The following is a 25113-nucleotide window of genomic DNA, read 5'->3' as shown; positions in this document are numbered from 1 at the left end:
AAAATAGATAATTTGTTAAAAGAGTATATTTTAATATTTTTCTTTTTTTCTGATCTCTTGTAATTGTGTATCAATCAGTTGTCAAGAAAACAAAACCCACACTATGTATTCTAAGTATAGACTGTTTAAACACAAGAACTAGACACTTGTGCTGGAATTGATGTTGGAGCAAAGGTCAGGGAAGTTCTCACAGGAGGTCTCCGCTTGAAGCACAAAATCAATTAATACATAAGAAGCTCACCTGGCTAACATCACATCTGCCATCTTTCTGTCTGCTTGTCTGCCTTCAACCACTCAAAAGACTAATGGCCTTTTATGGGCAGGCTGTAACCAGGATCTCAGGGGGAAAAAGAACTCCAGGAATTTAAAACTCCTAGTCCTGCCTGGCTGGTGTGGCTCAGTGGTTGAATGTTGACCCATGCACCAAGAGGTCGAGGGTTGGATTCCCAGTCAGGGCACATGCCCAGGTTGTGGGCCCGATTCCCAGTGAGGAGACATGCAGGAGGAAGTCAATCAATGTTCTCCCTCATTGATGTTTCTAGCTCCCTCTCCCTCTCCCTTCCTCTCTCTCTAAAAGTCAATAGAGTTTAAAAAATTTTTTAAAAATAAAATGAAATAAACTTCTGGTCCTGGTTTCTCTTGTGACATCAGGAAACCTTACAATGAGTGACACTGATGCCAAGTCAACTGACTACAAGACTATCTACCCTGGACTGAAAAATAAATATTGTACTATAACTACAAGTAGTTGAAGGCAATCAAAGAGAAAGTAACTTAGATTATGAAAATCATCAGCATTTGTTCTCCCAATTGTCAGACTGATAGAATTGTGAAATTGGTTTTATTTTAATTAATTAATTTACTTTTGTTATAGATGTTTATCCCTTTTCCTCCATTGATATCCTCCTCCTGATCCCACCCTCCCCCCAGTATTGTTGTCTACATCCATCGGTTATGCTTATATGCATATGAGTTCTATAACTTCTTTGGTTTATTCCCCCCCCAACCCCCCTCCTCTGAGGTGTGTCAGTCTGAACCTTACTGCTATGTCTAAAACTCTGTCTAACACTATGGGCAATTTTAACTAATCAGTACTTTATTGAATAGAGAGATTTGTTTTTTATAGCTTTTCCCATTTTTTTTTTGGTATAATATTTTTCATCATAACCAACACCTCTGACTGTGAAACAAACTATTAGTTTATGTAAACAGTAACAAAAATTACTGTCAATTTAATAATAATATACCATTCATAATTAGATATGTCCTGAGTTCAGAGTATTAAAAGGTGAACAATATATTAATTTTAGGATCAATAGAATTCAATACAATTATTCTAATTTTAAAAATAGAGTGTTAACTTGATGGTTCGTAATGTAATGAAATATTCTGTGTATAAGTCCTGCGCAAACAGCTAGGTCCAAGCCAGTGTGCTAGCTTCTTTCCTGAAAGGTTTAGAGCAAAACTCAATTCTCAATGCCCCTTCATTACTACTGACTTAAGTCAGTCCTTACCCAATACATAAATTAAACGTCATTCTAATTCCCTAATTAATTCAGAGCACATTACTTTTTAAAGATTTCTGTGTAAATTTAGTTTTTAGGTGCTAATGATCAACACATAAAATTCTAATTTGGAAATATCTAAATATTTATCAAGGATTTATAATAGATAAAGAATTTGCTAAATGCTATGAGAAATACAAAGATAAATAAGACATGGCCCCTCCTCTCAGGGAGATTATACTACAGTAGTTTGAATAGGACTACATCCATTTAAAAAAAATATACTACTAAGTCTTAATTAACTTGTTAGACTACACATGATTTCTGCACCAAGAGAGTTATATTGTGTTGGGGGAATGCATTGGACAGAAATAAATGTTTGTTAGGAAACATTTCCAATGGCTAAATGTTTTTGTTTATTTTCTTAGGTTAACAGCATAAATATTTGTAGAAATAAATTTAGGTTTTAAAGTAAGGGAATATGGAATAGTATGGGAAAAAACACTCCTCAGATACTAAGTTTGATATTTGCCAAGTAATTTCTTCTTTCCATGCTTCAGAATTTTCAGGTTCATTCATACTAAGGAAAATAGCCAAGCAAATAAATTAACAGAATATATCTAATTTTCCATTCAAAAACTTTAAAGCTGTAGAGTCAATGTTTGTAGATGCAAAACAATCTACGTTACCATTTCATTTGTGTTTCACAATTTTTACATCTGTTTCTTTTCTGGGCACATAAGTTGGATCGTCCCTGTTTTTAAGCTCTCAGTGTCAATCAGTGAAAATCTGGGCTCAAAGCAAGAAACACTAGTCATGAAACAAAGCATGAAACACTTATGGTAAAATAAATCTAAAGACAAGAACTGTTTCATCTGTTTCCAAAAATAAAACATTATTTAGTATAATTTAAAAAGTGGTATGAACATAGGGGTACATATATTCTTTCTGATTGGTGTTTCAGGCTTCTTTGGATATATTCCTAGAAGTGGGATCACTGGGTCAAATGGAAGTTCAATTTTTAATTTTTTGAGGAAACACCATATTGTTTTCCATAGTGTCTGCACCAGTCTGCATTCCCACCGGCAGTGTACTAGAGTCCCCTTTTCTCCACACCCTCACCAGCACTTGTTTGATGATTTGTTGATGGTGGCCATTCTGACAGGTGTGAGGTGATACCTCATAGTTGTTTTAATTTACATCTCTCTGATGATTAGTGACACTGAGCATTTTTTCATATGTCTCTTGGCCATTTGCATGTCCTGTTTGGAGATGTGTCTCTTTAGATCCTATGCCCACTTTTTAATTGGGTTCTTTGTCTTCCTTTTGCTGGGTTGTATGAGTACATTATATATTTTGGAAATTAACCCTTTAACTGATGTATTGTTGGCAATTATGCTCTTCCAAATAGTGAGTTCAATTTCCATTTTCATGGTTGTTTCTTTTGCTGTGCAAAAGCTTTTTAGTTTATGTAGTCCCATGTGTTCATTTTTTTTCCTTTGATTCTCTTGCCTTAGGCACTGTGTCATTGAAAATTCTGCTGCGTATGATGTCTGAAATTTTGCTGCCTACATTTTCTTCTAGGATTTTTATGAATTCATGAGTCTTTCATCCATCTTGAGTTTATTCTAGTGTGTGGTGCAGGTTGGTGGTCTAGTTTCATTTTTTTGCATGTAGCTGTCCAATTTTCCCAACACCATTTATTAAAGAGGCTGTCTTTACTCCACTGTATGCTCTTAACATCTTTGTCAAATATTAACTGAGTATACTGTCTTGGTTCAATTTCTGGGTTCTCTGTTCTGTTCCATTGATCTATATGCCTATTCATGTGCCAGTACCAGGCTGTTTTGATTACAGTAGCTTTGTAGTACAACCTGAGATCTGGTACTGTGATCCCTCCTGCTTTGTCTTTCTTTTCCAAGACTGCTGTGGCTATTTGGGGTCTTTTTTTGGTTCCATGTGAACTTTTGAAGTATTTGTTCTAGTTCTGTGAAATATGTTGTTGGTATTTTGATGGGGATTGCATTGAATCTATAGATTGCTTTGGGTAGTATGGACATTTTAATGATGTTAATTCTTCCAATCCATGAACAAGGTACATGTTTCCACTTTTTATATCTTTTTCTATTTCTTTTTTCAATATCTTGTAGTTTTTTTTCAAATAGGACTTTACTTCTTAGGCCACTATTTACAATTGCTATGATCAGGAAACAGCCCAAGTGTCCATTAATAAATGAGTGGATAAAATAGTTGTGGTACATATACACAATGGAACACAATGCAGCTCTAAGAAAGAGATATATTTTATCCTTTGATATGACATGGATGGACCTGAAGAGCATTAATCTAAGTGAAATAAGCCAATCAGAGAAAGACAAATACTAAATAATGTCACTTATTTGTAAAATATAATGAACAAAATATGCTAATAAACAAAATAGATCCAGAGACCTAGAAAGTAGTATGGTTCAGACTGACAAATCCCAGAGGAGCGGGGACTGGCGCGATGGATGAGATGAACCAAAGGACTTATATGCATGTATGCGTAACAAATGGACATAGACAACAATGCTTGCGGGCCAGGTGTGGGTGGTGAGGAGGCAGGTGTTTAGGAGGAAAAAGGAGAAACATCTGTCACAAAAATAAAATAATAATTATTTTTAAAAAGTTGTTTTCCTTGAAAATATTATATAATGATAAAAAAAATTTAATCACACTTCACAGATTGTAGATATTTATTACCTCTGTTAAAAAGCAACAATATACCCAAAATGGAGTCACTTGTGCTAAATCCACATAACCACACTGAAATTAAATACCAAACTGTAATTTCAACTGTTCCCAGGAGTATAATATTAACCAGTCAGTCTGGAATTTTCTGGTCAGGACCATTAATGTAATATGCCTAATAGACAGTTTTTGTCAACCAGAGGGAAGTGACTTTGCTAACAATAACAATATTTTGTTGTTGTTTATAACTTCCTTGTCTTACCTTCTTTCTACCTTTAAAACTTCTCTCCTGTGAGTCTGTGTTGCTCTTTTCTGATAGGTGGTATGCTGCCTGATTTATGAATCACTGAATAAACCAATTTGGTCTTTAAATTTACTCAGTAGATTTTTTTCCCCATAGATTTGAAGACAGCTATGGTGGGATCCAAAGCAAACTTTTGCCAGCATTTGGAAACAATAAAAAAATAGGGCCATGGATAAGTTTCTCTTGGTTCTGAGTTCAACCGTTTTTTCATTAAGCTCCTGATCTCATTGGCTTTTCAATACAGGGTAGATCAGCTTGATTTGGCTGACAGTTTTGCCAGAGCCCAAGCCCCTAGTCATCATTTCACACCACTATTTTCATATATTGTGAAAACTCCCAATTATTGATTCCATCCCAAGATCCACATAGGTATTAGTGGCTGTTTGCAGTTTCCCATTTATATGGAGCACCCAGTTCAAAATCCCCATTTGTTGAGAGCTGCTCGTTGAATCCTTTCTCCACTCCAAAGTTCAATGATGGCAATTGCTGCTGATGTGCCCAGGGTCTACTCCTGGCCAAGACTCAGTAACATATCTTGGTTACTGGAGATATATTAAGGTGCACATGCTTGTTTGTATTGTTTTGTGTAAAGGTCAGATACTAATGGGAATATCACAAATCAAAAAAGCCACAAAAATTGATGGGTATGGGTTAAGCATTTAAGAGCTGTTAGAGATCTTGCCATCTAACTTGTATCTTAGGATAAATTGGCCATAAAACAGATTAGCTTGACACCAGATCACACACCAATCTCAAAAAAAATTTTCATGAATCTAGGTACACTGTAAAACACCACACAATCCCCACCCAATGGCACATCTCTTTTAGGTATTTATATAGCTCAGAGAATCCCAAGGCTTAGATAAAGCAATGAGATCCTCAAGTTTCAAAAATGGAATGTTCCACCTTTAGGCATACTTGTTTATTTTTTTTTTGTTTAAGAACTGTGGATGTACACTTGAAAGCAACAGTTCCCAAACCAGCAAACAGAATAGAATTACTATTTTTTTTTTCTTTTTTTATTTATTTTTTATCCTGACCCGAGGACATTTTTCCATTTTTGTTCAGGTAGAGTGGGAGGGAGAGAGAGGAACAGAGAGAGAGAGAAACATCGATGTGAAAGGAACACATCGAGTGTCTGCCACCCACACGACCAACCAGGGCCAGGGACAAACTGCCACCGAGGTATGCGCCCTTAGCGGGAACCGAACCCGGGTCTCTCCAGACCACAGGCAGACCCTCTAACCGCTGAGCCTAACCGGCCAGGGCCATACATTTCTTTTTTTATTATTATTGCACATGGTCCCTTATTCTCTACAGCAAAAATAACTCCTTTCTACAGACCCAGAGCTTCGGTCTGTAGAGACCTATCTGTAGACATGGGCATGACAATAAATAGCAATCCTGGGACAATGGTCTACCACCTAGGTAGGTCCAACTGATCAACCAACTACTCAGGACCAACTGGTCTAACAACTAGGTAGGACCAATTGGTCTACCAACTACTCAGGACCAACTGGTCTACCACGTACGTAGGTCCAACTGGTCTACCAACTAGGTAGGACTAACTGGTCTACCAACTACTCAGGACCAACTGGTCTACCACCTACGTAGGACCAACTAGTCTACCAACTACTCAGGTCCAACGGGTCTACGAACTAGGTAAGTCCAACTGGTCTACCACCTACGTAGGACCAACTAGTCTACCAACTACTCAGGTCCAACGGGTCTACGAACTAGGTAGGTCCAACTGGTCTACCACCTACGTAGGACCAACTAGTCTACCAACTACTCAGGTCCAACTGGTCTACCAACTAGGTAGGTCCAACTGGTCTACCACCTACGTAGGACCAACTAGCCTACCAAGTACTCAGGTCCAACTGGTCTACCAACTAGGTAGGTCCAACTGGTCTACCAACTACTCAGGACCAACTGGTCTACCACCTACGTAGGACCAACTGGTCTACCAACTACTCAGGACCAACTGGTCTAACACCTACGTAGGTCCAACTGGTCTACCAACTAGGTAGGACCAACTGGTCTACCAACTACTCAGGACCAACTGGTATACCATGTACGTAGATCCAACTGGTCTACCAAGTAGGTAGGAACAACTGGTCTACCAACTACTCAGGACCAACCGGTATACCATGTACGTAGGTCCAAATGGTCTACCAACTAGGTAGGACCAACAGGTCTACCAACTGCTCAGGACCAACTGGTCTACCAACTACTCAGGACCAACTGGTCTACCACCTACACAGGACCAACTGGTCTACCAACTACGCAGGACCAACTGGTCTACCACCTACTCAGGACCAACTGGTCAGGACGAACTGGTATACCATGTATGTAGGTCCAACTGGTCTACCAACTAGGTAGGTCCAACTGGTCTACCACCTACGTAGGACCAACTAGTCTACCAACTACTCAGGTCCAACTGGTCTACCAACTAGGTAGGTCCAACTGGTCTACCACCTACGTAGGACCAACTGGTCTACCAACTACTCAGGACCAACTGGTCTACCACCTACGTAGGTCCAACTGGTCTACCACCTACGTAGGACCAACTGGTCTACCAACTACTCAGGACCAACTGGTCTAACACCTACGTAGGTCCAACTGGTCTACCAACTAGGTAGGACCAACTGGTCTACCAACTACTCAGGACCAACTGGTATACCATGTACGTAGGTCCAACTGGTATACCAACTAGGTAGGACCAACTGGTCTACCACCTACTCAGGACCAAATGGTCAGGACGAACTGGTATACCATGTACGTAGGTCCAACTGGTCTACCAACTAGGTAGGTCCAACTGGTCTACCACCTACGTAGGACCAACTAGTCTACCAACTACTCAGGTCCAACTGGTCTACCACCTACGTAGGTCCAACTGGTCTACCACCTACGTAGGACCAACTGGTCTACCAACTACTCAGGACCAACTGGTCTAACACCTACGTAGGTCCAACTGGTATACCAACTAGGTAGGACCAACTGGTCTACCAACTACTCAGGACCAACTGGTCTACCATGTACGTAGGTCCAACTGGTCTACCAACTAGGTAGGACCAACTGGTCTACCACCTACGTAGGTCCAACTGGTCTACCAGCTGCTCAGGACCAACTGGTCTACCAACTAGGTAGGACTAACTGGTCTACCAACTAGGTAGGTCCAACTGGTCTACCACCTACGTAGGACCAACTGGTCTACCATCTGCTCAGGATCAACTGGTCTACCACCTACGTAGGTCCAACTGGTCTACCAACTGCTCAGGACCAACTGGTCTACCCCCTACGTAGGACCAACTGGTCTACCACCTATGTAGGTCCAACTGGTCTACCAACTGCTCAGGACCAACTGGTCTACCAACTAGGTAGGACTAACTGGTCTACCAACTAGGTAGGTCCAACTGGTCTACCACCTACGTAGGACCAACTGGTCTACCACCTACACTGGACCAACTGGTCTACCACCTACACAGGACGAACTGGTCTACCAACTACTCAGGACCAACTGGTCTACCAAGTACGCAGGAACAACTGGTCTACCCCCTACACAGGACCAACTGGTCTACCACCTATGTAGGTCCAACTGGTCTACCAACTAGGTAGGACCAACTGGTCTACCAACTGCTCAGGAACAACTGGTCTACCCCCTACGTAGGACCAACTGGTCTACCACCTATGTAGGTCCAACTGGTCTACCAACTAGGTAGGACCAACTGGTCTACCAACTGCTCAGGACCAACTGGTCTACCACCTACGTAGGTCCAACTGGTCTACCAACTACTCAGGTCCAACTGGTCTACCAGCTAGGTAGGTCCAACTGGTCTACCACCTACGTAGGACCAACTGGTCTACCATCTACTCAGGACCAACTGGTCTAACACCTACGTAGGTCCAACTGGTCTACCAACTGCTCAGGACCAACTGGTCTACCACTTATGTAGGTCCAACTGGTCTACCAACTAGGTAGGACTAACTGGTCTACCAACTAGGTAGGTCCAACTGGTCTACCACCTACGTAGGACCAACTGGTCTACCAACTGCTCAGGACCAACTGGTCTACCACCTACGTAGGACCAACTGGTCTACCACCTACTCAGGACCAACTGGTCTACCACCTACTCAGGACCAACTGGTCTACCACCTACTCAGGACCAACTGGTCTACCACCTACTCAGGACCAACTGATTGAATCTGTCTCACACACACACGCACTCACACAAGGCATGTGACTCAGTGTTGCCTGTGGGCTGAGTCTGAGGGCTGAGATACCACTGCCCATCCCAACATGTGGAGGGGAAACTGCTTTTAACGTTCCCCTTGAGTCCTGATTCCCTCCCTGCTGTGATGACATCAGGGCCCTTCTCCTGTCCACACAGAGGGGGAAAACTCCACATGGATGACCCCGGTCTATACCCAGGAACCACTGGCCACTCAACTCTGACCTCTCCTGTCTGTATAGGTTCCGTCTCCATTTGGGGTATTTCACTTCCTTTTTGTGCATTGTGCATGGTCCCATACTTCAGAAATATTTTTTTTACTTGTTTAGTATATATATATGTCAGTCTTACAAAGATATTTGAAATAATGTGAACACCTGTTTCTCCTATACTTGAAGCAAAGAGTACAAAACATGGTTAAGCAAAACACACCAAAAGGAGCGGATCTATTCAAGAATATTATGACAGAAAGCAAACTGTCAAGTATTTGGAAGACAGATTTCCAGCTAGTGTTCTGAAGGCATTCTAGCTAGGTGGAGTACCTATTCTAATAAACATGTGCATCACTCAGAATACTCTGCAGCTCACTTTTGTGTGGCAAAATGACAGCTGGTAAAGGAAGTATGGACAGACCCAAATTCTAGATAAAGTTCTTTGTACAGAAGATCCACAGAAGCAAGTGCTGTCAGAAGTATACCAACCTTCCCCTTCCTCTCCCCTCAACAACCACCACCAAATTCCTTCATAGGACTTCACAGATACCTAAGATCAGATTGAAATATTCTGATCTACATGCTTAATCTGAATCATTTAGGTGGAAAAAAAACAACTTAAGGGTTGAATTGACTTCTGTCTTCAAATCTTGACTGTACCTTTTCTACAATGGCATCAATTAACACCTAAGGATTTTTGAAAAGAAAATTCCATTATTTATTTTCTTTCTTGAGAGCTGTTTTTTCCCTCCTTGTTTGGAAGATTTGCAGTATTTTGCTTCCATCTGAGCCAGAAAAGTTGTCCATTTCCTTTGGCCAATCCTTTTGCCTGCTTTGAATGAGTGCTTTCAAGTTATCTTCTTCAAGCCCCAACTCCTTCCTGCTCAATTCTGCTTCTTTAGCCTCTTCCTGAGCCCTCCTTGTCCTTGCATTCATCTTTTGCTTCGATTCTTTGACAAAGATATTATAGGATGGGACCGCTCCAGCATAAATGGCTTGCTGAATAATGTTCCTTATCCTGGGTTCCTCTGTGTACTGCACACACAGCACACACTCCAGGATCTGATTCATGCCCCCTTTAAAGTTCATATAGGCCTGTTTAGTATCAGCCAGCTCTTTTTCAGAACCTTTGTATGTCTTTTCAAAAGCTTGAATGTCTTCTAGAAATTTTTTTTTTTTTTTTGCAGTTTAAAAGGTCTCACATTTATTACTGAACCAATCTCATCTCTCATGTGTGATTCCTTATAGACCCAGTATGGTTCTCCAATGTCTCCTCTTGGAGATGTACCTGATTTTATTACCAGTTTTCATCCAAATCCATTGGGGAATGGGCCTATTCTGCTTTTGTTTCTTGGCCAGGAACCTCTTGATTCTGAAAGTCTTATGAGAAGACATGGCGAATGAGAATCAACCGCACGCACCACGATGGCGGATTTTGTTTACTAGGCAAAGAACTTTATTAACCTGTTTCAAACTCATCTGCTGTAGCTGTTCTGTGAACCACCTTCTTTTTTCTATGAGCAGTTTCTTTCCCACCAAAGCGCACTTTTGCCTGCAGTTTGGCGAGTTTCTCCTGGTTCATGATCATTTCTTTCATCTTGTTGGAGACTAAACAGGGCCGCGCGGGGGACTAGGGTTGGCGCTTAGGGGGTCTGGGCAGACCAGCTGAGAATAAGCGCACACACGCGGGGACGCAAGATGGCAGCTCTGGAGATACCTTTTTAAAGAGCAACCTCCAATACGTCTCCCAGTCCCGATCTTGGTTGAGCACATCCGAATCCTCGTCCACTGTTCCCTGCTCATCGTACACTGCTCTCTGCTCTTGGTCACTCAGAACGGAATAGACTTCCCCGAGGACCTGGAAGCGGCGGGTGGCATCCTCCTTGTCGTCCTCACCCACGCGGTCCGGGTGCACTTGCAGGGACACCTGGTGGTAGCCGCGTCGCACCTCGCCACCCGAGGCCTTTCGCCGCACACCCAACACCCGGTCAATGTCAGGGGTCCCGAACACTTCCTCGCACTGCTCCAGCAGCCCCATGGCCAGCGAAAGTGTGGAGTTGGCAGCAGCTTCCTCGAAAACAGTGAGACCTGCGGCACTTAAGTTCCGAACTGCTTCCATTTCCCGCGCAAAACGCCCAGGGCGCCGCCGGCATCGAGGCGCCGGAAGGGGCGTCTAGAATTACTATTTTAATTGGCATGCAGAAACCTCCAGAAGGCTTGAAAATTCCAAAACTGCTTCACTGAAAGATTAATTGCAAAAAACTAATGAACAGTGAAAGATACAGAGGTACCTAAAGCAAAAGACTGTAAGACTGATGTGACCCCTACGATTACCCTCTATCTTGCCTTACCTGAGTACTCACAGTCTAGACCATCCCTCTATCTGCATTTCCTTTTCACTCGGAAGAGGCTACAAGACCATAAACAAAGTCTGCCAAGTTAGTAGCCTTACAAATGCAATAGCTCCAAGGCCAGAAACTTAAAACAACACCTGGGTCTCTCCCTTTGCACCTAGGGGTCCATTATCAAAATGCTGACCTACAAATCAGTGTCTCATGTACAATCAACTGGGAAAAATACTGACCTCAAAGGTTTTGCATAAATCATTGGCTAGTAACTCGAACACTCCCATATCTACCCTCAAAGGATGTGGTGCCCTCCCAAGATTGACATGCCCCAGAGAGATTCTCTATTAAAAAAATGTTAGATTGCTGCAACCAATGAAAGTAATATAGCTCCTGATGTCCACACGGAATGAATAAATTGAGAAGAATAATGAATTTAGATAATTAAATGAATGAACTTTGGAGTCCAATTTCAAGAAAATACTGAGTGAAACACAAACACACATGTACACACACACACACACACACACACACATTATCTCTGTAGAGACAAGAACAATGACTTAGTAATAGAAACTATCTTAGATATAGGTAAGTTTGTCACTAACTATAAATGAGAGAACTAATGTCCGAAACGCTCCCTGCCGAATCCCAGCCTTCCCCTTTCCTTTACAGGATGTCAGAGCTGCCCCTAGGTGTGACGGTCTCCCCTGCTTTTCCCTCCATCTTTCACAGAGTTTGCCTGCCCACCAAGAAATATTCTAATTGTATCTCAATGTCTGCTTCCAAAAGACCCAAAGTCATAAGGACTTTAGAGTAACTAACCTATGCACCAAATTTGACATGTTATCAAACTGATTGCCATCTTTTTACTCAAATCATACCTAATCAATTCCCTCTCACCATCATCATCGACAAGTCATTTGTACTATTTTGCTTTTCAGGCTTGTCTGGAGACTGTTTTCTGTTCACAACTTTATCATGGAGTAACCTAAAGAATAGCAAGGAAATTAGGATGGCTATTTGATTGGAAAATGAATACATCCAAGAAATTAGAAACTGATATTTTTCTGTAAGTTAATAATTTAGTATGCATAAACATAAGATTTGTGTAATTAGTCTAGGGCCCTTTATATGAAACATAAAGAAAACATTAAATCATAATTTATAGTTGCAGGACTTAATGCAAATATGAATACTTTTTTTCAGGTTAGTATATATTCCTATGTCACAGAATTGTACAGTATTTTCTATCTTGGTACTAGTTATATAAATCACCTGCATAAGCAACTCTTTTCTCATATGGCAAATTGTGTCACTGTAGAGAAATATTCATGTTTGAGAGTCAAATGATTTGTGTTGTGCAGAGAATGATTGAGGACTGTGAAATAAATTGGTGTTAACACTATGCATCTTTTGCAAGTATTTTAGCTTTCATTGGAAATGCAATTTTACATGAACTGTAGCCATAGTTGTATGAGAAAAAAACTCAACCTGGAATATTATTAAGTATTGAACTGTGAACAGGGTAACAGATAAAAAAAAGTGATAATTTACTTATAAGGCTATAATAATCAAAATATCTAATAGAATTTTAAAATATATTTTCTCATCTGAGTATAGAGCCAAAGAGTCAGAAAAATCCTGCCTCCTTAAAATCAGAACCACAATTAATTTTTATAGGTTTCTTAAATTCTTCTACTAGGAAGTCGATATATCTTCTATATCTACATAATTTTTGTCTTGTTTAATAAAAATCTGAAACAAAAAACTGCAGCATTTTTAGAAATGTTATAATATTATGCTTATATAATATGGTTACCTATGGTTATATAATATTATAACTAATATAATTTTATGTTTCAACTATATCTTAAAAATATGTACCAATTGGTACATATTTGATACATTTGACACATCAAGTTAAATTTGTATATTCCTTTATATAAATATTTGTGTTAGAAAATGTTGATAAGGGCTTTTCTTTTTCTTTTCTGAGTTTAACTATATTTCACATCTTTCAGATCAAAACAAAAATTATATGAAGAGAAATATGAAATTCTTTTAACATGTTTCTCTGCATTATTTAAAAGTTTCCTGGTATAGAGTTTATTAAAATTTATCTCAGTTATAACTGTAGCATGTTGACCTTTTAACTTTATTTCCCTGTGGTCTGTGAAGTACATAACCTTCTGTTTGGTTTTATTACTAATTTCAAGATTTTATTTTCATTTTATTGTTGATAATAACTCAACCTTTCAAAACTTAGATTGCTCACTTAAATTAACTGTACTTTTTGTTTTGAAAATACAGTTTTTATTTAATAAAACATTAATATATTTTCTAACCAAAAATAAATGTCATGTATCAATTATTAGTAGATATTGAAATGTGCACACTGAAATGAAAGTAATTATAGTATAATTTTTTCTAAGTTAAATTTACAGGTTTGGTAAGATTAATGTCTGTGCTTAGTAAAATAAGTAGTCTCAATATTTTATGTTTCTTCAGTTCAAGTATTATCTAGAATCATTGAACTCAGTAGAAGAAACTTAAGGTCAGTCTATTCTTGTCCTAGGAGAAATTTATCCAAATGAATAAACCTCAAAGTAAAAATTGCTTGAACTTTACCTATATACTCTTCAAATACACACAAAGTAAATCACTTTCTACCCATTTCTCACTTTCTTATTCAAGTCCACTGATACCAGTCTGCTTGCTTTTCCTCAGACACTCAAGGCTGGCTTTGGGATTTGTCAACTGGCTCTTCTAGGCACTCGAAATATTTTCCATGACTAACTAACAACTGCTTTAGTTCTTTCAAGCTCTTATCAAAATCTTTCTTTCTTTAAATTTATTTTTCAATTACATTTTACACTCAGTATTATTTTGTATTAGTGTCAGGTGGACAGTATAGTGGTTAGACAATCATATATACTTGACAACCCCACCCCATATTTCTAGTACCCACCTGGCACTACATAGTTACTGTAATATTGTTGCCTATATTTTCTATGCTGTCTTTATATCCCTGTGACTATTTTGTAACTACCAATGTGTACTTAATCCCTTCACATTTTTCACCCAGTCTCCCAATACCCCCTTACCCCCATCTAGCACCATCAGTCTGTTCTCTATATCCATGAGTCTGTTTCAGTTTTATTATTTTTACCAAATGAAGTCATATGGTATTGGTCTTCCTCTGACTGACTGACTGACTTCACTTAGCATAATAACTTCTATGTCTAGCCATGCTGTTGCAAACAATACGGTTTCACTTTCTATTTATAGTTATTGTTAGAGTCCTCCAATTAATAATTATAAACTTCACCCCCAGCAATCATTCCCAAATCTCATTTCCTTGTTCTGATTTTAGTATCCTAAGGTACATCTAACATTCCAACATAAAATGTGACTTAAATTAGTTTCATTTATTATTTTTGAAATAATTTTATTGAGAGAAGAAGAGTGGAAGGGCGGTGAGAGAGATTTGTGGTTCCATTTATGTTCCATTTACTATGCATTCATTGGCTGCTTCTTGTATGTGCCCTGACAGGAGATCCAGACTCCACCACGGTTGCAGTTGTAACCAGCTGAGCTCCCTGGCCGGGGCTGGTTGCATTTGTTGTTAATTTTCTGTTTCGCACAACTAGACTATAACCTCCATGAGGCAGGTATTTTTGTTTCTTTTGACATCTTAAGTGCCTAGATAGTGTCTGGTATAAAAGGCACAATGCATTTTTATTAAATGAGTAAATTTAGTATAAAGGAAACTATGGTTCATTCATATTTTCAATATGTTATCTATTGTGTGTCAAGCACTATGTTATTGCTGGAAAAACAATCAAAGAGATAAACCTGGCTTATCCTCAAGTTGATCATACTAAATGATGGAGCAAGACATTAAGAAAAACTCAAGTGATTGATTGTTATAACTGTAAAAACTTTGAAGAAAAAGTCAGACTCTGTTGACACATAAAAAGATGGGATTGAGCCTTCGCCAGTTTGGCTCAGCGGTTAGAGCGTCGGCCTGCGGTCCAGAAAGACTCGGGTTCGGTTCCCGCTGAGGGCACTTAACCTCGGTTGCAGTTTGTCCCCGGTCCTGGTTGGTCTTGGGAGTGGTAGTCACTCGATGTGTCCCTTTCTCGTCAATGTTTCTCTCTCTCTCTCTCTTTCTCTCCCCCCCACTCTATCTGAACAAAAAATGGAAAAAAATGTCCTCGGGTGAGGATAAAAAAAAAAAAAAGATGGGATTGAGCTGGTGTGGAGGAGGAGAACTGTGTGAAGAGAAAGGAAGGCAATCATAGGAAGTGATGTGTACATTATATAAACACGTTAATCTTGAACATTTCCATATGATATACCCATAACAAAATAAAATTGCTAAGCTACATGAAATTTTTATCAGTAATAATGTGTTCAAAGATGAACAATTTCCATAATACACTTCTGGTTGATCTCTGTATCAAGAACTAAGTCACATTGACCCAATGCTCTGGAAGGAAACTGGATAATTTAATCATTTTGCTGTGCATTGTGCCCATTAAATAAGACCAAAATTCTTAAAAGTGTTAAGGAATAACCACCAAGTATTTTAAGAAGAGCAGAGAGGATAGATTTGCCCTAAATGATAGAAAGACATATTTTGAAGCACTTATAAATGATGTACTTTAGTATTTGTGAAGGGATAAACAAAATGACAATAAAGATAAGAGACCCACCCACCCACACCCTCAGGTGAGATATGTACTTTTGACAAAGTAAAAGGAAGAATATTTCCATAAAGAAAACTGAAATAAATGGTTTACTATATTAAAGAAAGGCAATACTGGTTTCTTACCTATCATCATATATGTAAATCTTGTCAGATAAATTAAATACTTAAATATCAAAATGAAAAATTTGGACTAATCCTGGCCTTCCTTCCATAAGGACGACAGGAACAGTGAACTCAAATGGTTCAGTGGGCACCTCGCCTGAGTCTCTTGTTACCCTAGGCCACTAGCGGTCAGTTTGGTTAGACAAGATAAATAGCTGCTGGGGGGGGGGGGGCACAGAAATAGAGTTTATCTTGCCCACTGGACAAAGAAGTCAGCAGTCTTAGGACTTGCCAGCATAAAATCACCAGATGTTCTCATAATTATGGGAATAGTCACATCAATGTAAAAAGGGGATCTTAAAATCTGATCTGTCTGGCCAGGGAACTTTGAAAACAACTCTTGAACCCCTACCAAACAGGGTGCTCAAACTAGCTGAGTTGCCCACTTATGCTTTATGCCAAGTATATTCTCAATAAATCTGCTTGCTTTGCTCCCTTAAACACTGCTTCTGTCACTTTCTGGAGAGTGTGACAAGAGGCAAGCAGGGCAGCGTCCCTTCAGACTCGGGAGGCCGTCTGGTGACCATTTCAGATCCCATTCTTTTGTGCCAAAACATGCTAAGAAATGATTTAAAACAATTTAGGTGATGTAAACAAACTCATCTTTCTCTCTCTTTTTTATTGAATTTATTGGGCTGACATCAGTCAATAAAGTTATATAGGTTTAAGGTGTACAATTCCATAATACATCATCTCTATATCGTACTGTGTGTTCACCGCTCCAAGTCAAGTCTCCTTCCATCACCATTTACCCCCCCTACACCCTCTAAACAAATTATTTTGAACACTTCATGAAGTGGACGGTCTCCTTTGGAGAATTGCAAACTAGGGTGTCAGGCAAGAAGCTTTTACAGGATAAAGAATAAAAAACAAGGACTAGGAAAACTGAAAATATCTGCTTTGCTGGGGCCACATGTACATTCTGCTTGAGGTGAGAAGAAACAGGGAAGTAATGAGCGCCCAGGGCAGGCTTGGGGTTTTGGAGTTGGCCGGCGTTTGTGGATTGGCTGACTTGATATATTATATTACTGGTCAGTTAGAGTATTTATAGGGGCATGAAAGTTATCTAAGTTTTGGTTTGCTAACATTGCACCCTGGGCAGGAACAGCTCCGTCTTGGGCCTAGCAAGATACTTTAGCAGTATGAATGATTTGTGTAAGTTAGAATATGTTATTTTAAACCTTTGGAGGAAATTCAGGAAGTAGATTATACTTGTTGAACACTAGCATTGTATTTAGTAGCCTTATTAGATATTTTACATATATTAACTTATTTTATACTAAAACAAATTGGGGGTAATCAAAATTAGTGATATTTGTGACCCAAATGTTAAATATATATATATATTTAGAAATCCTCATTTATCAACTGAACTGAAAAGAGAGGAGGTCTTGATTAATATTGTTCTATTACCTAACCTCTTTGATAAATTTCCTGAAACTGCTAGGATCCAACTATTTTGGGTTTTAATTCCTCCAATATGGGATTTTTATAGTAAGCTTTCAAGGTTTCCAAAACTAGGATGAGATGAACCTCCAAAACTACTGTTTTTCTGGATACCCTATAACCTATTTCCAAATGTTTATTAAAGAACTACCAAAAAAACAGCAGTCAAGATATGAAATTTTCCTCATGGATTTTGTTTAAAATTGGAAAAATTTTACAATTTTTTTTGACAAATGTTTAGCCCAACTCCTGTGGCTCAATGGATTGAGCGCCATCCCATGGACTTAAAGGTTCTAGTTCAATTTCCTGTCAGGACACATGCCTGGGTTGCAGGCTCAACCCCAGTAGGGGGCATGCAGGAGGCAGCCAATCGATGTTTCTCTCTTACATCGATGTTTCTATCTTTCTCTCCCTTCCTCCCTTTCTCTCTTTCTAAAAAATCAATAAAAAAATATTTTAAAAAATATTTAGTTAGCACCTAATATATACCAGATACTGTTCTAGGTGATAGGCACAGTGGGTGAACAAAATTGCCTGTTACACAAAAATTAGAGCCAGCAATTCAGGTGTGTTAACTTAAAAGCAGAAACCTAGTATAAACAAAGAGCATAGGATTACTTATTCTCAATTTTCACAAGGCATATTGGTATTTCATAGGCAGAAAATTTGAATAGGAGGAATTATAGCTCTAATCAATCTACTTTCATGGTTTAGAGATTATAGATATACTTGCCACCTCCTTTTGTCTTTGTTTTTTTCTTTTTTTATCCTCACCCAAGGACATTTTTTGCATACATCTTCAGATAGAGCAGAGGGAGAAAGGGAGGAAGAGAGAGAGAAACATCGATGTGAGAGAGACACATCAACTGGTTGCCACCCACGCACCCCAACCAGGGCCGGGGACAAACTGCAACAGAGGTACGTGCCCTTAGTGAGAACCGAACTGGGTCTCTCTGGTCCATGGGCCAACGCTCTAACCACTGAGCAAAACTGGCCAGGGCTACCTCCTTTTGTGTTGAAATATTTTTTATTTGGCATGAACAACAGTGGGGTTATTCAAATACAGATCTAGATTAGATATACAAAATTTCACTGAGCGAATATTGGAAAAAAATCCCTTAATGTGCATTGCATAACTTTGAATCAGCCTGGCTAAACTCATGTCAGGGTCTTTAGACCTTCGTTGAAGACCTTTATTTTTGAGGTCTCTTATATCGATATTCCTCATGTAAAAGAGTATTATTATTGTTTACTATTTTTTTCTCTGAACATAATTAGATGGCAGTAATTACAGGAGATAGAACATGACTATAAGGAAAGTATTTAATGCCTTTGCATGGGAAGTAATTCTTTTCCAAGTTTTTGTGTACTGTGAAATTTATTTTTATCTATGTCTTCAAGACAAATTTGACACTTTTTTGAGTTATAACTGACATACAAAAGGCTGTACATATTTAATATACACAAATTAATAAATCAGGAGGTAAGTATACATTTGTGAAACTTTCACCATATTCAATGCCATAAACATACTCATTTCCTCCCAACCTCTTTTCTTTTTCTTTTTTGTTATAAGAACACTCATCATAAGATCCACCCTCTTAGCAAATATTTAAGTATAGAATACAGTATTGTTAGCTATAAGCAACATGCTGTAGAGCAGATCTCTTGGATTATTCATTTTACATAATTGACACTCTGCATTCTCTGACCAATAACTTTCATTGCTCCCATCCCCCAACCCTTGGTCACCACCATTCTACTTTCAGCTTGAATTTGACTATTTTAGACTACTCACACAAGTGAGATATTTATTCTGCTATGTCTGGCTTATTTTACTTAACATAATGTCCTACAAGTTCACCCATGTTTCTGCAAATGGCAGGATTCCCTTACTTTTTTTTAAGGCTGAATAATATTCCATTGTATGTAACTACCACATTTTCTATTTTAGTTTTACATTAATGAACATTTAGGTTGCTTCTATATCTTGGCTATTTTGAGTAATGCAGCAATGTATATGACAGTGCAGGTATATTTTCAAGATAGTGACTTCATTTTGGAACGTTCCCAAAAGAGACATTGCTCAATCATCTAGTCATTCTATTGTTAGTTTTTTGAGGAAACTCCATACTATCTTCCATAGTGGATGCACCAATTTACATTCCCACCAACAGGGTACAGGGTTCCCTTTTTCTCCACATCCTCACCAACACTTGATATATTCGGTTTTGCTGTTGTTTTGATAATAGCCATCCTGAGAGGTGTGCGGTGATATCTCATTGTAGCTTAGATTTGCATTTCCTCCATGATTCGTGACATTGAACACTTTTTCATATACATGTTGGTCATTTGTATGTCCTCTTTTGAGAAATATTTATTCAAGTCTCCCGCCCATTTTTAAATTCTGTTATTTTGTTTTCACTATTGAGTTGTAAGAGTTTCTTATATATTTCGGATAACTTTTTCATGTTGGCTTGGTAGGACATTGTTTTAAAACATACATGATGAAATAAATTATACATATAGCCTATGATGAGCTGAACATAAATTTTATGAACATAAATTGCAAAATGATAATATTATTCACATTTTCAATGTATTAAAATTTCTCTAAAGAACAACAAAATTTCATAAATGCTGTCTATCAATATTGGCTTCTTAGTACATCTTTTGTTCCGGAAAGTGATATGCAGATTCTGGATTGTACCCTCTCAATATATACCTTTTCTTTTTTTGTTTTTTTTTAATCCTCATTGGAGGAAATTTTTTGCATTTATCTTCAGATAGAGCAGGAGGGAGAGAGGGGGAAGAGAGAGAAACATCAATGTGAGAGAGACACATCGACTGGTTGCCACCCACACGACCCCAACCAGGGCCAAGGACAAACCACAACTGAGGTACGTGCCCTTAGCGGGAACCAAACCCAGGACTCTGTGGTCGCAGGCCAAGGCTCTAACCGCTGAGACAAATTGGCCAGGGCTCAATATATACCTTTTCTGATGGTAGCTCCTTCCCAAACTCTTCTTCTGCTACCCAGAAAAATCAAGGTAGGCTTCTAAATCTTGTGTGCTGCTTACTTTATCACCATACTGTATCAACTATCCTATACTTAAGAAATTCTTAATAGCCACAGTCAGCTCTACAGGAGAACATGGAATAGAATTTTGACCCTCTACTTTCAAAAATCAGTATAAGTGTGTACTTGCTGTCTCCAGCTGGATTTTAAATGTATATCTTCAGGAAAGAAATGTCATAGCTATCAATGAAACAGTATTTTGAGTATGTAGTAAGAAAAATGGGGTATTTTTTTTTTTTAATCCTCACCCGAGGACATTTTTTTCGTTTTTTGTTCAGATAGAGTGTGAGGGAGAGACATTAAGAGAGGGAGAGAGAGAGAGCCCTGGCCAGTTTGGCTCAGTGGTTGGAGCATCGGCCTGCGGTCCAGAGAGACCCGGGTTTGGTTTCCGCTAAGGGCATGTACCTCGGTTGCAGTTTGTCCCCGGCCCTGGTTGGTTGTGCGGGTGGCAGCCACTCGATGTGTCCCTTCACATCGATGTTTCTCTCTCTCTCTCTCCCTCCTGCTCTATCTGAACAAAGAATGGAAAAATGTCCTTGAGTGAGGATAAAAAAAAAAAAAAAAAGAGGGAGAGAGAAACATCGACGTGAAAGGGACACATCGAGTGGTTGCCACAGCACGACCAACCAGGGCCGAGGACAAACTGCAACCGAGGTACGTGCCCCTAGCGGGAACCGAACCCGGGTCTCTCTGGACCTCAGACCGCCGCTCTAACCGCTGAGCCAAACCGGCCAGGGCCAAATGGGGTATTTTAGATAATACAGTCTGCATGCTTCCTGGGAGGTACTATAATATTTCTTAAGTGCTCTGTTTTTGTATCAGACATTTCAGATTCTACCTACTTATTATCATCTCTCTGATCTTAACAAGTTCCAGTTTCTATATCTCTAAAATAATAATATTACCTAACTACTGTAAATAAATTGTAAAGAAAATTGAAATGATACCTGTGATGTAGCTTACATACTACCTCTTCTCTTAATTAATTATAAATCCTTATTATTTATAAAGCAAATCATTTTTAATATTAAATGATTGTTAAAATAAACTTTTTAATACTAATTTATGGATTAATTTTTGGTATTATTAATTTAATATTATGAATTATTAATATTATTAATTCATTTCATGGTTATTATCTTTTATTTTCTTAATAAGAAATAAACTGGTTTATGTTCTAACCTATTTTTCATGTAGAAACACAGAATAATTAATTAATAACATTGGTATTGATGTATTTTATTGTTACTTTATTTTACTCAAGGAACAGGATATATGTACTTATTTTTGCCTTTGAAAAGTCTGTGAGAAATACTGCATGAGTCTGTGCTTTACAATGTTCAAACCTACTTTTGCTCATTGTCGTTTCTTTCAGCAGTATTATAAATACCCTTGGTATTATTTTTTATTAATACACATCCTAAAAAGAAGCATAGATTACTCTAAGGTTTATGTTTTTTTCCAAACTTATATTTTATTGCTAAACATGCATTACATGCTGAGCTATAATAAAATCCAGTATTCCTTTTCTTTCTTTTTGAATCCTCACCCAAGGGTATTTTTCCATTTCTTTTCAGATAGAATGTGAGGGGCGTGAGAGAGAGATCGATTGGTTGCTTCCTGCATAACCCCGACCAGGGCTGGGGACCAAACCACAACTGGGGTATGTGCCCTTGACTGGAATCAACGCAGGACTCCTTGTCTGTGGGCCGACTCTAACAGCTGATCCAAACAGACCGGGGCAACCCAGAACTCTTCTTTAGAATTTAACAACTGCGGAAAATACTACTTACTAAAATTGGAAATAATTTAGAGAGTGTCTTAGGAATCAACACATTACATAATGTTTCAGATAAAAGAAAGGTGAATCAGACAGAGCATTATGTTGTACTAATGTGTTATCTATTGAATCGTTATGTTTCACTTTAGAGTCTTCTGAACAATTGGGCAAGCAAAGTAAAAATTGAAAAGTAGAGGGTTTGAGGGTTGATCCCAACTACAAAAGGACCATCAGTAATCAAGACCCAATTAAATATATTAAAAAAAAAAATTCAAAATTCTCAGTCTTTGTGATGCATAATCTTAGCTAAAAACGGGATCATTATGCTTTTAAGTGACCTAATTTTCTTCATATGCACTTTTTTTTTTTTATTTTTTTTATACTCACCTGAGGACATTTTTCCAGTTTTTTGTTCAGATAGAGTGGGACGGAGAGAGAGGAAAGAGAGATAGAGAAAGAAACATCGACATGAAAGGGACACATCGAGTGGCTGCCACCTGCATGACTCAATAAGGGCTGGGGACAAACTGCAACTAAGGTACATGCCCTGAGTGGGAACCGAACCTGGGTCTCTTGGGACCGCAGGCCGATGCTCTAAACTGCTGAGCCAAACTGGCCAGGGCCACATGCACATTTTTTTTAAATACAATATTTGTAAAATAGATATATAATGTGGAATCTCATAAGCTCTATGTCTGTGAAAATTTGGTCATAAAGATCAGTTTTCATAAAGACAGAAGCTTAAAAATAAGCTTGTCTTTTAAAGTAAATTATGAGAGGCAGTTTACATTTCTGACTTTTTGGTTCACTGTGGTGTTTACCGTCTGGGACACCTATCATTTGATTCCACTTACCCAGGAAAACACCTGATTCATTACACACAACTGGAGTCAAAGGAACTGGGTGTGTTCCAGAAGAAAACTACCATCTTCTTTTTAATGAATTTCTCCATGAACTTCCCCTATTATATGTGAAAAACAAAAAATGACAAGCACAGGCAGGGACAAATAGCAGAGTTGTTAATAATTAGGCAACTATTCACCAAAGATAAATGTTTTCAAGTCTGGTCAGATAAACATAAGGTTCAAATCTTTTAATTTATTTGTAAGAGACAAAATATTCTCATTTGGTTTTATCAGCAAAATAATGAACAAAATATATAAATCAGAAACTTGTCTTTCTCATTCTCATTCAGAGACATCCTGGGAGAGTCAGGATGGACTATATCCTGTGGGTGCAATGCCCCTATATCAAATACAGTGAAGACATTTCTATTTGCCCTGGCCGGTTTGGCTCAGTGGTTAGAACATCGGCCCACAGACCTGAGTTCAGTTCCCGCTAAGGTCACGTATCTCAGTTGCAGTTTGTCCCCGGTCACTTGATGTGTCTCTCTCACATCAATGTTTCTCTCTCTCTCTTCCTCCCTCTCTCCCTCCTGCTCTATCTGAAGATAAATGCAAAAAAAGAGAGAGAGAGAGAGAGAGAGAGAGAGAAATGTCCTCGGGTGAGGACAAAAAAATAAATAAATTTAAGATAATAATAGAGCCACCATTCTAAGCATGAGCACTGTATGACTACAACAGTTGCATGTCCACGAAGCTTTCCATCCCATCCAAAGGGGCCTCATACAGAAGGGTACACTGGTTCAAATTTGAGGATCTTGGGAAATGAAAGTGAAGAGGTCTCAGATGGAGCTTGGTAGTTCTACACAATTGTTGAATACTGACTCTCTCAAAATACCACTAAAATAAACTGCTGATGAGAAAATTTGTAGATTACTTTTAATATGGCATGGGCAAATACTACCTTGAGAGAGTCTTGGAAGAATCTTGAGGGAAGAGAATTAATTTATAATGCTTATGTATTTTGGAGTCTAGTCTAGGATGGTCTTTCAATCCAGTGTCTTTATTGGGGTTGGGTAGTGATTATGATATAATTGAAATTATAATGAATGAGAATTTTGAGGTGAGGGTTCTGAAGAATCTGGGGAATCAATATTCATTTAATATTTTCAACTAAAGAGATAAACATTTTGTTGTTCACTTAATGAATTTTTCAGGAAGGTCCAGGAATAAACAATGAAGTTATTATAACTTTTTTCTTCCTAAATAACAGTCTCCTTTAATAGTTAACACATGTTGATGCGAACCACAAAACAGTGGACTAGTAGAGTTGTGTTAACGTAGTTAGTAAGCTGTATCTGTGCAGATAGTTGTAGTTTTCCAGAGTAAAATCTATTTTATTACAAAAATTGTTATTACACAGTATTAATTTCTTTCAATATGGGTAATTAGTATAGTTCCTTGTCTAAAAATCAACATTGAAGAAAGCGTAAAAATAAAAGAAAAACAGTTTCTGAAAAGTAGGTGAAAGGGAGAGAGAGAGAAAGAGAGATGGGGAAAGAGAGAGAATGCCTTGGGAGACTAAAGACTGTCTTGAATATTTGCCTTTCCCCCGATTTGCCTGAAAATAATCATTACTTGTCTCTCCATTGTAGAAAAATAGTAGTTGCCACTCAGACTACTGGGTTATGTGAAGGGAGCATAATACTAGATTATATGAGAGGATCCCTGCTTGAGTTGTTAGGATTTAATTAACACA

General features: G+C 38.5%; 2 protein-coding genes across 2 annotated transcripts; both read right to left on the bottom strand.

Moving 5' to 3' along the window:
* Positions 1 to 9663: 9663 nt before the first annotated feature.
* On the bottom strand, positions 9664 to 11021 carry LOC118616906 (dnaJ homolog subfamily C member 9-like). Its single transcript, XM_036242483.1, is given in 3 exon segments — positions 9664 to 9780; positions 9782 to 10148; positions 10696 to 11021. Coding segments are annotated over 3 exon segments (810 nt in total).
* Positions 10226 to 10381, bottom strand: LOC118617724 (60S ribosomal protein L39-like). The gene has a single exon (XM_036243702.1). It carries the CDS (start codon positions 10376 to 10378, stop codon positions 10226 to 10228), a length of 153 nt encoding a protein of 50 aa, XP_036099595.1. The 5' UTR covers positions 10379 to 10381.
* Positions 11022 to 25113: the final 14092 nt, after the last annotated feature.

The sequence above is a fragment of the Molossus molossus genome, unplaced genomic scaffold (genome assembly GCF_014108415.1).
Source record: "Molossus molossus isolate mMolMol1 unplaced genomic scaffold, mMolMol1.p scaffold_m16_p_5, whole genome shotgun sequence".
NCBI lineage: Eukaryota > Metazoa > Chordata > Mammalia > Chiroptera > Molossidae > Molossus > Molossus molossus.
Note: the sequence above shows the minus strand (reverse complement) of the source record. Positions and strands in the feature narration are given on the sequence as shown.

Bases quoted from the DNA above. Each gene is read 5' to 3' on its own strand.
- LOC118617724 (XM_036243702.1), bottom strand. From the start codon at position 10,378: ATGTCTTCTCATAAGACTTTCAGAATCAAGAGGTTCCTGGCCAAGAAA.